Source organism: Lepisosteus platostomus, chromosome 1 (assembly GCF_059453375.1).
Source record: "Lepisosteus platostomus isolate fLepPlt1 chromosome 1, fLepPlt1.hap1, whole genome shotgun sequence".
Taxonomy (NCBI): domain Eukaryota; kingdom Metazoa; phylum Chordata; class Actinopteri; order Semionotiformes; family Lepisosteidae; genus Lepisosteus; species Lepisosteus platostomus.
Window position 1 is genome coordinate 60,217,973 of NC_142611.1, and position 14,526 is coordinate 60,232,498.

A 14,526-nucleotide genomic window follows, 5' to 3' on the forward strand; every position below is an offset into this window, starting at 1 on the left:
CATTGACATATGATCCCTTTTCACTTTATTAGTTTATCCCAGTGTCCAAATCTTTTATAATTAACCTAGTATTATACAACCATTTGTATAATTGTCACAATTCCATCTTCTTGCTACCAGAGGGCAACTCAAGCCCTGGCTGCTAGCCGAGCTGCGCAGCTGACGCGCATACCACGTAGACGGCTGTAACCAATTACAAATTGACCAGCGCACCCAGGGCTCCAAGCCTTCCACCTTCAGCTCTATAAACCCCGAGCTCTCATTCCCTTCAGTGCCTAGTTTTCTATACATCTGGAGTGCTGGACCTCACTTGCTGTTTTTTTCCTGAACCTAATGTCCTGTTTCTTATCTTTCTCCTGTTCTATTTCAGGCCTGTTTATATTTTTGTTCTTGGTTTCTCCTTGTTTTTTCCTAGTTATTCTTAGTTTCCTTTCCCCTGCTTTGTGTTATTTCTTTTGCCTTCACGGCTCCTGAATTCGGCCTTTTCTTGTACTGTCTCTGGATTTCGTCATCTGGTTTCTATTCGCACTCCTAGTCTGTTGGTTTCTGCACAAGGACTACTTCCTTGCATGTTTGGCTGTTCAAACACGCCTTTACATCATTTCACTTTCTAGTCTAGTCATTGTCTCTTACAATAATAATTTAATAGATATGTATATAATATATTATTGCAGTATATAATAAAGTATAATATAGTATAATAAAGTATACACTAAAATGAAATAAAAGATATACTATAATGATGAAATTATTAAATTTTATTTGCAGATGCTATAAAAAGTTTATTAGGCAGTATACTGTATATCAATACATAAACAGCTCGACATTAGACATAATGAAAAAAAGTTTGTCCCTTCACACCTTTGTTGTGTCTGGTCCCCTTGCCTGACCCTGTTTTCCACAGCCTTAACATCTATAAACATCAGTTCTAATAAAAACAGTATCTTGACTGGTTGCAGTAGTTCATTAGCTGCATAGTGCTTCTGACTTGAGAAGACATTTTGAATAATCTAAGTCACTTTAAACAGTAAAGAATATATTTAAATTGAAAAGATAATTCTAGTAAAGTAGTCTTTTTGTTAATTCTCTTGTGCTTAAAGAGTTTATGATTAAAGAGTGCATTGATTCATAATAATTGCAATAGGTCAATGAATGCAACAGGTGTAATAGATGCTGTGTTTAAATCAGAGCTGATTCACGTGTTAAAAATAAATGTTTTTGGTGCTTATAAATTAATTTGCATAAAAAATAAGTTAGATATACTGTATACAGTAAGCTCTTGGCAGGTTTCTACTTAAATAAAGTCAATAATACAGCCCTGGCAGATCCCTGTGTCTACTGAAATGACCCAAAAAATGTGTGACTATGAGAAATATATGGTCTCAGCACAGCTTTTCTGAAAAGAGGCCTTCCTTAAAAAAACATGCAGGGAAGATCAATAGACAACTCTATGTAAATACACATCTAAAGGGGTTAAAACAACAAATGGTCTTGCTCACTCTAATGACACATGGAAGGCTAAAAAAATCAGCAACCAACAGACTTATTTTCTAAGCTTGTAAGTTTGCATATTACAAATAGTTACACAAGTTTTTTAATAAAATACTTTTGTTGCCAAAATACTTAATCAAGTGGAATATTTTCTAAATGACCATTTCATAAAACATGCATTTTATTAAACAAAACAACAAATTGTGATCATAAACAAATCTTATTGGAAACTTAGAAAACATATATTAGATAATACAGAAAAATCTTATTTTAGGAGACAGTATTCTCTCCAAGTAAACTTTGCTTAGTTGTATTCATTTCTAAAGAAAATAACATTCTATGCATATTTCAAGAGCTATGTTTGGATCTCATTTTTCATACTCTAAACATAGTTCTGTTTTCCAAACTTTTCCTCTGCAAAATGACAAATAAAAAAGGCAACATCAATGAAAAATATTAAGTTTTAGTCACAGTACAAAAGGCAGTAGTATTATAATAAATATAACATTTAAAAATCTTAATCAATAGTTGCAAGACTAAGTGGAAGATTCTCTTAATGAAAAGAATGAGTCATTCTAAACCACAAACATACTGTATGCTACCAAATGCAGGGAATAATATTTTGTGAAGGAAAGCTACATTCACAATGGATTATTATGGCACATAACATTTCTTTTCTCTTTTGAAAAATGCTCATATTTTACAGCATGGAATGCATTCACTTTGGATACATTTAATGTTAGTTGGCCTTGTAATTTACATTGTTTACATATGTCGACACCCAAATGCAATACTCTGTACAAACTTAATAATTGTCAGAATAATTATGGACAGCAATTCATTCCATGTGTCCACTTCAGATGTTCTCACTCATTCATAGGTATGACTTTGATTCCATGTGCATTGACATATGTTAGCAGGATCTTGACCCTTCTCTCAATCACGTCAATCAGCTTTTCAATCCCTTGGCGTCCTCCATGACTCTCCCAGTAAACTTTGTCAAGGAACAAGGACTGCAGGAGTTTCTCCCTCAGGCGCTGGCTTTTTAGGACAGTGATTGCAGATTCAGGAAGCCTTTAAGGGTTGACAAAATATGACAATATAATTTGTTTATGGAAATAAAAAAACATTATATATCTCTGCATATACTTTATTTTCATATTATAACAGTATATACAGTAGAGGTGTATTCCTGCCTTTTATACTGATTCCAAATAGATTTACTCTAAATAAAATCAGTTTACAATGTAAAATACACTGATATCTACTTCTGTAGTACTTCAAACCCTTTCAACACAAATGAGCTAATAGAGAAATATATGAAAACATGATTATTAGTACTGTATCTGCCTTGAGTGAAAAGGCAAATTAAACTTTCATGAGCAAATCAGCTACGTTAAGTGAAGCTGGACTACCAGGAAGAACTGCTGCAAAGAAACCATTGTTAAGAGTGCAGAATAAGAGGAAGAGACTCGCCTGGGCCAAAAAACACAGAAACTGGAACTTTGAGGCCAGCTTCACGCAACCTCCTCTGAACAGTTGATGTTGAAACATCTGTACTTCTGTTGCACTGAGCTCAGCATGTTTCGCAGTCTTGTGACTCTAATGAACGTATTCTCTGATTCTGAGGTCACCCTTGTCCTGCATGAACCTTTTCCATCTTCATGAGTGCCAGTTTTTTCATATCTTTTGATAGTCTTGGCCACAGCAGTAGCTGACACTTGCAAAGTTCTTGCAATTTGTCTTAAAGATTGACCTTCATTTCTTAAAGTAATTATAGACTGTATTTTTTCCTTGCTTGCTGAGCAAATTTTGCCATGTTCATTCAGGAATTACAAAATGTTTCCCATGCTCCCTATATTTATAGTAATCGTGGACCTTCACCTGTTTACCAATAATTAGTGACAAAAGGTCAATGAGGTAACATGCTAGTTAACTGTGAGAACATCTAACAAAGACAATTTTAAACTTTTTTTAGTGTTCTAGCACCATTTTATACACATTTCTGACTTTTAAATAACCTGGGTATCAGACTGAAATGTGCTTGCTTTGGGTGTTCATTTTACTGAAAATGAAAAATTAACATTTTCAATGCAGTTCACTTAAGATTATAAGTACATAATTTAATTAAATATTAAGTGTTTATAGACAAGGTTGTACAGTTGAAAGCACAGATAAGCATGAAAAACCCAGTTTCAAGCAGGTGTACTCAAACTTCTGACTGGTACTGTACTGTATGTTACCAGCATTAAAGAAGATTGTATAGCAATCTGTATTGGAATAAACATATAAAAATATCCAAACTTGTTTAATGTTTTTGACAATTATGATGCATTTCATATAATTTATTTTTTATAATCATATATAATAATTTTTAAGCATATTTATACATTTTTTTAAGAATTAAACTGCAATTGCAAAGTCTGCAATTTGCAATTCAAAAAATGTTTTTCTCTTATTGATTCAAGTGTGCTTTCGCCTACATGCAGTGCTATCAACTTCCAATGCTCTCACATAACAAACTCATTAACTTTGTCTAGTAATATGCATGTTTCTATGCGTAAATGAGTCTGTCATTTTCAAGTATAAAAGCATTACCTTAAATTTCTCAGTGACTTTTCTTTACATGAGAAACCTGAAATTTTCAAGTGTTTCTTTCAAATGCCCATGTACTGTATATTAAACCATTATTTCATATGTAAGTGCTACAATTGTAAATTGGCCCAATTTTAATTGCAGTGAAATTGTTTTTGTTCTTCTAGAATTTTATTTTTTTGATCACATTAAAATAGAATGTTGAGTCACAACTGATGAATTAATGAATCTTAATGGTGTTGTTCTGAAAAATATTGATATTTAATGGAAGATCTCCTAACATTACATGATGTGTGCAAAAGAATCTTGATTTCAGTGAAACGGGCTATCCTGTATCATTTCTTCTCCTTAGACGGTGTCAGATATGGGCCTTCTCACTTACTTTATATAAAGGCATACAATGCATGCAGGTTCATGCACCTGGTATGATGATAATGTAATTGATCTGATATAAGATTATTTATTCCCAGGCATGCACAACAGGGCTACTGTTGAATCAAGAGGTTTACATGGTAACAGGAGGCATTAACAGCATACATCAAGAGCAAACCTCACCAATAGTATATAAAAATATATTAAGTAAAGAGAAGATTTTGTGGAATTTCATAGGATTGTGACTGAATAAAATGTATGCCTTATTCAAAGAACAATTTCTTACTTGACCAGTTTTAATAATAATAATAATAATAATAATAATAATAATAATAATAATAATAATAAACTTTATTTTATATAGTGCCATTAAAGGTGGCTTCTCAAAGCGCTTTACAGGATGACAATAACAATAAATAAGAAGACTACAACAATAAATAAGAAGAATTCACAAGATAAGACACATTTACAATTACAACAATACAACAATAACAATAGAGGAGACCGTGGAAGGTGGTACTAAGAAGAGCAGAGGGGTGAAGAATGGAACCAGTTAAGTAAAGGCTGTTCTGAAGAAGAAGGTTTTGAGTCTGGATTTTAGAGAATGTGACTCTCTGATATCCTTGGGAAGTAATCCTTCAGTTTTATATGAAGTACAATAATTCAACCAGCACACAGCAGCTTCAATCAGTGTTGTAATATATTCTATAAAAAATAATAACTACTGCAACTACTAACGCATAGTGAGTCCTATTAAAATATAACAATAATAATAATTGGTTCTGTCTGTTTCTCACAAGCACCTAGCACTGTTTAGATGTTGTTTATTTGTGGAGATTGCCCATACTGTACATTTAAAGTATTTGAACATTTAAATCCATACTCACTCCTTTATTCCTTCTAGGAGTTTAAAATCCAGATTGCCTTCATCTCTGTCAAAATATCCTTTGTTATCAACAAAAACCAAATGCCTTTGGTCATTTCTTCTGTGAATGATATGCATCAGATCGATGTTATCTTGATCAGCACACTCCAGGTACAGTCCATTTTGAAAACAAGTATCTTCCTTGCGGGGTTTGAATCCACAACAATTCCTGTCAAGTCGATTGTATACCTACAGCAGAAGTTATATAAAAAAGATATCCAAAAGCTCAAACTTTTAACATTTTTGCAGCAGCACAAAATTGCCTTTACCTAAAGAAGCTACAGTTCGGTTGAAGCATTACAATTCAATTTTTGCAACCACTTTAAAATACATTTTTTTGTGTTTTCAAAATTACTTTGCATTGTAGTTCCTTTTTTTGTTAGTTTTCCTTTTTCCTTCTAATTTGTTAGTTTGCTAAAATGGCAGAATGATTTTCCTACGTTATCCTAATTCCATTATAATTAAACTTCAATAAAATTGTTCTCATTCACTCATAGCCCTTCTCAAAATATGATACAGCAAATAAGATAAAAAATGAAGCCTGGACTCTTAGCTATAGAGAGACAAAAATATGCCCAAATATCAATATGTTCATAAAGAAAGGGATCATTAATAGAACTAAAATCCATTGAAAAGCTGTCATTGTTTAACAGCAGCCGAAGAAAGTATTCTAGAAATACATAGCCTTTTATATAAAATTGTGAAATAAGGCATTATCTCAGAATCATCTGACATGCATTTTAATTCTCATATTAACACAAGTGAAAAGGTCACATTACTCTGACTTCTCCACAACCAACTGTGAATGACCACTTTGTTTCATACGTTTTATGACATGTGAGTTGAATAATGGCAGATAAATCGATTATAGAATACAGAGATATATGATGTGTGCATAAAATCTCTACACAGTACACATCTAATGTTAATGCACCTGCAGCAAGAAATCAAAGAGAGCCAGCTTGCTCCATTCATAATGATGGATACTGGAGCACCTCCACTCTGCCTTGGGTACGATCCCACGTTGCCAACATTTCTGTTTAAGTGAGTGTTGGTAAGATCCCCAGGTTAGTCTCACCGTGGACTGAATCTCATTGTCTGCAGGAGAGAGTGTGGAGTCCCACAGTACCACTGGGTAGGGTTGACTGTCTATAATATAACAGCATTGGTTATTAAGCATTCCTTTTTTCATGTTAACAAACTGCAGAATTATTTGAACACAAACACGAGTAATAAAAAATAGAAATCTTGATGTATCAGTATATCTATCTATAAAAGCACTCCAACCTGACACACAAAATATACCTAGCATAAAAAAATCTATGTCATTTGTGGAGATTAATCATTTGTGAGAGAAAAGCACCTGCTGGAAAACAGCCAGACAGAAGTCACTGAGAGTGGCCCAGACATGCAAAATGATATTTTTTTAAAGTAAATTAAATACAATTGGTATAATTAAATATAAGTATTTCTTTTCTGAACAACAAACCAGTTAATGTGGATATCAAAGTGCAATAGCCTGGAGAGGAATAGCTGGTTTCTAAAAAATTCAATCGTAGTGATTGATGGCATCCTGACTGCAGAGTGCTACATTGATTAAGTCCTGGTTCTCAGCTTGCTGCCTTTCCTGTGACATCATGATCCTGACATGACAGCATTCCAACTGGACAAAGCATGTCCTCATGCTATTAATGTAACAACAGCATTCTTGTGAGATGAGAATGTGACTGTTATGCCATGGATTTGGCATGAAGGGCTCAAAAATCAACAAACAAACACATGCTTTTCCAGCCCCTACAAGAGGAATAGAAAAAAGGTCCTACAAGGCAGTAGTACAGTATCAGCAAACTAGTATAAAGCAAGCATCACAAATGTACTGTACAGCTTTAATTCTCTCCAAAGGTGGCCATACCTAGTTCTACAGTAGCCTATTATTTTCAATGCACAACCTCTTTTAATCAGAACTAATGAATCACAGAATGAATTTACTACCTATATCATGTTGAATAAAATGTCAGTCACCTGTTGCAAAAAAAGATATAGACATTTTCCAGATAGGTTTGTGACATATTTGAAGTAATATGTTTCTTATGGTCCTTAGTACAGTATACAGTATGTCTCATACAAAAATCAATGTATTTATTGCAAAAAAATATATATATTTTTTATTTTTAATGTGCTAGAACACCATCTATGCTAAGCTAGACTGGATTCCTGAGAATAACTGAAATCTAGAAAACATCATTAAAAAAAAATTTCCAACTGACAAGCTGCTTTTGTGCAGTAGGTAATTCTTCATAACATACAGTACATGTTTGTGCAAGGTTTTAACTATTCTGCAGTACTGGAGATGACAGGTAAAATTCAAGTCAATTACCAATCGTTGAAATGTTTTAGATTTGTTCTTACTTGTGTTAAATTTATAATGTGAAAGAATTAAATGCTACTTCATATTTTAAAATATAATAAAACGATATAAAATATCGGTTTATAACAGTATAAAACATATTTTATTGAAACAAAACCTCAAACTTTGTATTTGTTGAAAAGCATTCATAAATCAAATTGTATTATTATTATCATCAACTGCGGGGGGGTCATAAACATGTTAACAACACACACCACAAAGTTGAAAAGAATAATTAATAATGACTTGTTAACAGTCGTTAATTTAGTTATTGGCATGTGGTACTGACAAGAATAAAAGCCTACATTGTTCATATCTTTTCTTACTGATAGGAACCGGTAAGATAAAGGTTTTCACAATATGCGTTCTGCCCCAAATCGTTGCAATTCAATTTAGATAAGCAATTCAATAGCCAGCAGCTCATGCAACATACAGTATTTGGCTTCAGCATCTTACCTTGAAACAACCTAAACCTCCTGCATACAGCCGGCAAACTCCTATTGAACCCCAGAATCCTATCCAAATGAAAAGCAAACACTTCACTCATGTCCACTGGTCTCTTAATCAAGCCGCAGCGTCCTTGGCATTTTGAAGTATTATTCTTATCTTCACCTGAGAATTTACCGGGAGTATCTGTCGACGTTTCAAACAACAGTAAGCGCTGTTGGCTGCCTGACGATATGTCTTTAATTTTCGATACATAGCTATCTGCTAAGAAGCGGAGAGCGTCAATGTCTTCTTTACTAAACCATGGTGGGGCACTCTCGCTGTATATCCTTAAAGAACCATAACGAGCATCTATCGGTTGTCTTTGGCCTTCATGTGGAATTGAATCCTTGAATACGTGGGGATAAGATTGTCTGTGGTTTTCATGTCCAGTTCTCGTGTTATTTGACAGGCGAGTTCCTTCACTTTGGATAATACTTCTAATATCATTTAATCCATCAATGAGTGCATGGCTATTTGTAATTGAGTACTTTCTTCTGGTTTTTGGTCTTATAGTACTTCTAATAACAGCTGGTTTTCCACGCTTCGATTTAAGTGTTATGTAAACCACATTAGGTTTCCGAGAAGCTGTATTATCTTCTGATATGTCTTCAATGCGCACACGGGTGGAGGCGGCCCGGGACATACCGGATTTTTGTGTATAGTTTCCTCTGCTTCTTCTGTGCTGCTTATCAGATAGCTCAGGCAAGTTTCGTCCTACTCGAGAAACAAGAAAAAACACGTACATGAAACATGTACTAGCAATAAGAAAATTCCTTTTGGATTTTGAATATCTACTAATAATCTTCAATACTTTCCGAAAACAGCAACTGGACCACTGAACAATGAAGTTTTTTACTTCGCCTAAACAAATGAGGAAAGTCCCCATTATCATCCAACATGATGGACTGAGCACAATGTATTTATACTCTGCTGAGGGTGGTGCAAAACTTAAGAATCTCATTTCTAGCGTGCATCATGGGTGTGATTTGTTCAAAGATCAGCGTATGAGCTTATAGTATGGCCACTCCTGGCACCGAAGTATCCAGTCGTGAGTTTTTAAATGCCTGCTATACATGGAACCCAGTTTTGCTGGTGACCTGGAATGAATTGAGACAGCTGTGAAAACTTTTATCACCGCCAAGATAACGATTTGAAATATGCGGAATAAAATAAAAAAACGTTATTACCAGATATTAACTGTAATATGCATTAAAGTTAAAGAGAACGATAAACATCACTATTTGTGTAAATAGGATGTCTACGCAGTAAAATGTTTTTACTTTAGAAGATAGTTTTCCTTCGATGTATGGAACGTGTTAATTTATTGGAGTTAGAGATTCTTAGAGATTTAAAAGCTTAAATTACAACAAAACGTGATACGTAAATGTCTGTCTTCATTTTTTTTTTCAATGGAATGTAGCACTGGTAAAGTCTTGTTAATGCGAAAAGGAAACTTAAGTTTTAAATGAGAAAAGTTAAGTTTAGGGTGTGTTTTAGGTAGTCTCAAATATTTGAATATTAAGAGTCAATACACCCTTGTTTAAGTATTCCTAAACGTGTAGAATGGTAGTATAAGCAACAGAAGAAGACAAATACTATATGAATATATTAATGCTATCTTATGTTAAACATGAAGTAATTTTTACATTATTATTTTACCTTTAAATATAACTTTCTCTGGCTTAATTTACATTTCTCATTTCTGCGACCTCTAGTGTTAACATTTAACAATGGCGTGAGCTCCTTGTCTATTTTTTGTTTTATGAGCTCCTTGTCTAAGGTGCTCAATTCAAATAAGCAATGAAAAATAAATACGTCACAGTCCGGGTCCTCGTAAACACAGTACCTGTTTTTGCTCCGATTGAGTATTGGTTAATAATAATAATAATAATAATAATAATAATAATAATAATAATAATATTTAACCGAAACTCAGTTTTAACTAAGCGTGTATGAACTTTGAGTTTCTCTAAGTAGTAGTTTGTCCAAGTAAAATAATAATTTCATAATTATACATGTAATTACCAGCAAATACTCATATTTAAATTGAAAACTGCTACTTTTGCGGTAAAAAAATACAAAGATCTAAATAATCTTGAAAATGCCGTGGTAATTTAAATAACCAAGGGCTAGTTGTGATTGATTTGGGAATTGCAGTCAACAGGGAAGTGTGAAATCTTCTGGTCCATGTCAATAGTACTAGCAACTCATATTCCTCCACAGCCCATTTCTAACCAGGCCCACCCATACTGAGCTTCAGGGGTCTAATGAGATAAGGCTATTATGCTGTTATCCTGACACCATATTGCAGAACATGTTGGTCACCACAATACAAAAAAAGATATTACTGCTCAGCAAACAGTCCAGAGCACCCAAATACATTCCAGGCCTACAGTATGGTACGCAAGTTTATCATTTCCAACACTAGGTAGTCTGCAATACACACATTCTTAATATATCTTTTGTCTGTGATAGATTATTATGCTTAATAAAATCTATATTCCCACCACAGCTGTTTATAGATAGAATTCTTATTGGAATTTATGGCATGTTTTTGCACAGTTTACACAGCCAGAAAAAATCAGTTTGTTCGGGTCTCTGCAAGAGATATCTCCAACAGAGACCCACTTACTTTGAGTATTAACTATATTATGAGGTAAGGTTAATTTAAACCAAAAGCTTAAATTAAAATAAAAATAATTCTAGGAAACATTTTAATTCTCAACTGAGCTAGAAAATCTAGTCTAGAAAACACAAACAACAAGAAAAAAAGAAGAACAGGAATTATAGCCATCTGGCCAGATCCAATGGTTCTTCAGAATAAATTGAGTAGTGATTAAATACTGTAACTTCCATATCCATACAGGATTTCCTTGCCTAGTTGGAAAATCCATCAGTATATTATCCTGCCGGAGTGTTTAGCTTGTGAAACGATCCAGGACAGACACAGGAAATGACCTGAGCTAGAATTCAAGCCTTTTCTTGTATAAGACTGAAAACAAGAGATGGTAGAGACAGAAAGGAAGGAAAAAATTAGATTGTCATTATACTGCAGCTCTCTAGGGTTCAGACAGACAGGGCATGAACAGTGCTGTATGTGCCATTTATTTGCCATTAATTTAAAGCAAACAAAAAAATTAAAGCAAAGTAGCAAGGAATCTGAAAGGAAAAGGCACTAATGATGATTTGTTGCCTTTTTGGAATCCTTATTGTTCTGATCTCCTGTTGTGTAAGCTTCCTAAGTTAAATTACAAGACCACCAAGTTTGTTACTGTCACGGAAGCCGAGGGCTAGCTGTGGGGAGAGACCGGCGAGACAGATGGACCCTATGCGTAGCAGCAGGAATGGAGCAAGCACGGAGGTTCGGTCCGGGCTCAAGGTATTGGGTCCAGTTGGAGCGAGACATAAGCCGCCCTCAGGTAGTAGACGTGGGGCGACCTGGTGAGGCAAGCCTCTTGACAACGGATCCCAATGCCAAGCAAGGAGGATAGGGAGACCCAGAAATATAAAGCCCCAGACAATAAAACACACTGGAAGAACAAGTAAAGCACAGGGAAACTAGGAACAGGACAGAGCAGGAGCACCCTCTAGATGTGGAAGGCATGACAGTACCCCCCCTTCAAGGGTGGTTCCCGATGCCCCCCAAAAGAATGAGCTGCTCAGCACTTGGGGGAGGAAAAACCTCATTTAACTGAAAGGAAACCTCCGGGAGTCAACGGCTGAGAGCTACCCCCTCCTCCGGGGTTAAAACCTTTATTGAGTAGAGGAAGGGGGGGCCGGGTAGGGCTCCGGGGGTGCGAGACAAAAAAAAAAACAGATGAAACATGTTACAAAGCACACACAACAAATAATAAGCCCTGATGGAACAGGGGAACAAACAACACATAAAAATGACTCACAAAACATAGGGAGACCAGGGTGCATGGAAGCCCAGACAAGAGAGACCAGTGGGCGTGGAAGCCCGGGACATGGAGACAGCGGGAGTGGGAGCCCAAGACAGGGAGACAGTGGCGGGGGAGCCCGGGCGCACAAATCGCTTAAAATAAAAAAAATAACAGACAAAAGTAAACAACAAGAACAAAGCCAGGGAGACAAGAAACCAAAAGCCAGGTAGGCCAGGGAACCAGAAACCAGAGAAGCCAGAAACCAGAAGCCAGGGTGGCCGGGAAGCCAGAAGCCAGGAAAAAGGACAAGAGAGACTAGGACCAGAAGACAGGGTGGCCAGAAAAACAAAAGCCAGGAAAGAAGAAAAGGGAGACAAGGAACAGCAGCCAGGGTGGCCAGGAGACCACTCGTGCAGGCTCGGCATTCTGTCACAGAAGACGGGCTAGCCGTGGAGAGAGACTAGCGAGATGGAAGGACTCTATGCGTAGCGGCAGGTATCGGGTGGAGTCGGGTGACCTGGTGAGGCGAGCCTCTCGACAACCGATCCCAATGCCAAACGAGGATAGGGAGACCTGGAAATATAAAGCCCCAGACAACAAGACACACCGGAAGAACAAGTAAAGCACAGAGAAACTAGGAACAGGACAGACCAGGAGCACCCTCTAGATGTGGAGGGTATGACAGTTACATCAAGCAAACAAAGATACTACTGTAAATTCTCAGTCAAATAACTGATTCAGAAACCAGCTTCTCATCCAACAGCATAACAGTCATCCCACCCACTCCAATGAAGGCTTTTAAACAACTTGAGGCTAGCACTATCCAATTGGACAAATTTGTGGCCAAATAGGATGCAAGTTATTATACTTAATTATAATTATAATTAAATTATTATAATAATTTAAATTATTTTTTGTAGAGTTCTGTAGTACTTCAGGTGGGTAGCTGCGTCAGCATGCATAGGTTGCAAAGGAACAAGTAATAGGTTTATTCCATGCTAAAAAGAGAAGAAAGAAAACACAACGTTTCGGCCGTAGAGCCATCTTCAGGTGTGAGAAGGCTCCATGGCCGAAACGAGTTTTCTTTCTTCTCTTTTCAGCATGGAATAAACCTATTACTTGTTCCTTTGAGTTCTGTAGTACTGCAGTTTCACAAGGCATCAGCTTACAGTATATGGAAAGTTTACTTCAGGTGTGAAAACAAAGCTTTTTATTATAATATTACTAACTTGTGGAAAACAAATGCACTTAGAAGAATACTTTTATACTTTCTATTTTTTCTGCTGTGAAAACATCTATCCACATAAGGCATGCAGAAAAAATCATTAACATAAGCACTATATCACAAACAGAAATCAGTTTAGTTAACATAAAGTTCTCCATCAATTGTACTGGATATTCAGCTTTTCATTTTACATTTAAATCTTGCAATTTTAGATACTAGAGTTATTATGTTATATAATTTGAAAATAGCAGTTCCTCATAAATTTGCAATTAGCTTCAAATCAGGATTTTCTTCTTTTTAAACCACTTCAGAGTAATTTTAGATTTGTACTTAAGGTCACTGTGACAGGTGGAGTGTCGTGGTTGGTTGATTGACAGTGTTGTGTCATACTGTACAAATGACAGAGTCAAGGTGTCTGTGTACGAGAAGCTCTTTATTACGTATGCATATGGCAGCCTAGCTCTCTTGCAAGCCAGACTCGAAAATAAGTAACTAAAGATGGTCTTTTATACCGTGAAACAAACAAGCTTAAGTGACACTCCTCCTAATAGTTAGTAATGCAGAAGTACAGTATGTCTGTATATGGATATACATCACATAAAGTTCATGCAAAGATTAGTGAAGCAAACTGTTTAGCGCACCCCCCATGTACTGTAACTGTGTCTCAATGAGTTTACCTAGTGATACATGACAAACTGCTCTAATGTACAAATAAGCATAATTTCTCTGTATAAATGTCTGAGCGATAAGTTTATAATAAACATGGAGAATAAGCATTTTATATCTTAGATCATGTCTCTTAGCTTATTGACAGAAACAGGTTCCGCTTTATGTTCTGGGCACAAAGCCAACGTTAGACCACACGTCTTGTACATATTTTGTTCCTTCAACAGGAACGGTATCGGTTGGAAGAAGTGCTCAGGGCTGGAGTGTAATTAACATGAGAGCGCTTCCGTATTGGAATCTGGTTGGATGAGGGCGTGACAGAGATATGAATTTTTAACCCAGTTTTATTTCCTTGGTTTAATTTAACCAGGTTTTTTGATTTGTTAATTCTTTTTACCCTTCATTTTCCCACAATCCTGATAAAACTCCCAATCCCTTCTAAACAGAAGCTTCCCAAAAGCATGATATTACC

The 14,526-nt window shown here is 35.7% G+C and overlaps 1 protein-coding gene across 2 annotated transcripts; it reads right to left on the reverse strand.

Moving 5' to 3' along the window:
- Positions 1 to 740: 740 nt before the first annotated feature.
- On the reverse strand, positions 741 to 9,361 carry gask1b (golgi associated kinase 1B). 2 transcript variants are annotated; one of them, XM_088633261.1, is made up of 4 exons: positions 8,247 to 9,361; positions 6,462 to 6,532; positions 5,346 to 5,572; positions 741 to 2,565 (listed from the first exon to the last, which is right to left on the reverse strand). In XM_088633261.1, exons 1-4 carry the CDS (start codon positions 9,238 to 9,240, stop codon positions 2,358 to 2,360), a joined length of 1,500 nt encoding a protein of 499 aa, XP_088489387.1. In that variant the 5' UTR covers positions 9,241 to 9,361; the 3' UTR covers positions 741 to 2,357. The 2 variants fall into 2 exon arrangements, with proteins under 2 accessions (XP_088489387.1, XP_088489386.1); XM_088633260.1 differs by having other exon boundaries at positions 6,318 to 6,532; positions 8,247 to 9,358.
- Between the last annotated feature and the right edge of the window lie 5,165 nt (positions 9,362 to 14,526).

Bases quoted from the DNA above. Each gene is read 5' to 3' on its own strand.
- gask1b (XM_088633260.1), bottom strand. From the start codon at position 9,240: ATGAGATTCTTAAGTTTTGCACCACCCTCAGCAGAGTATAAATACATT. The intron at 6,533-8,246 runs GTAAGATGCTGA...GTTATATTATAG, and splicing joins GAGGTTTAGGTTGTTTCAAG to ACAGTCAACCCTACCCAGTG. The intron at 5,573-6,317 runs GTGCATTAACAT...CTTCTGCTGTAG, and splicing joins TCTTTGATTTCTTGCTGCAG to GTATACAATCGACTTGACAG.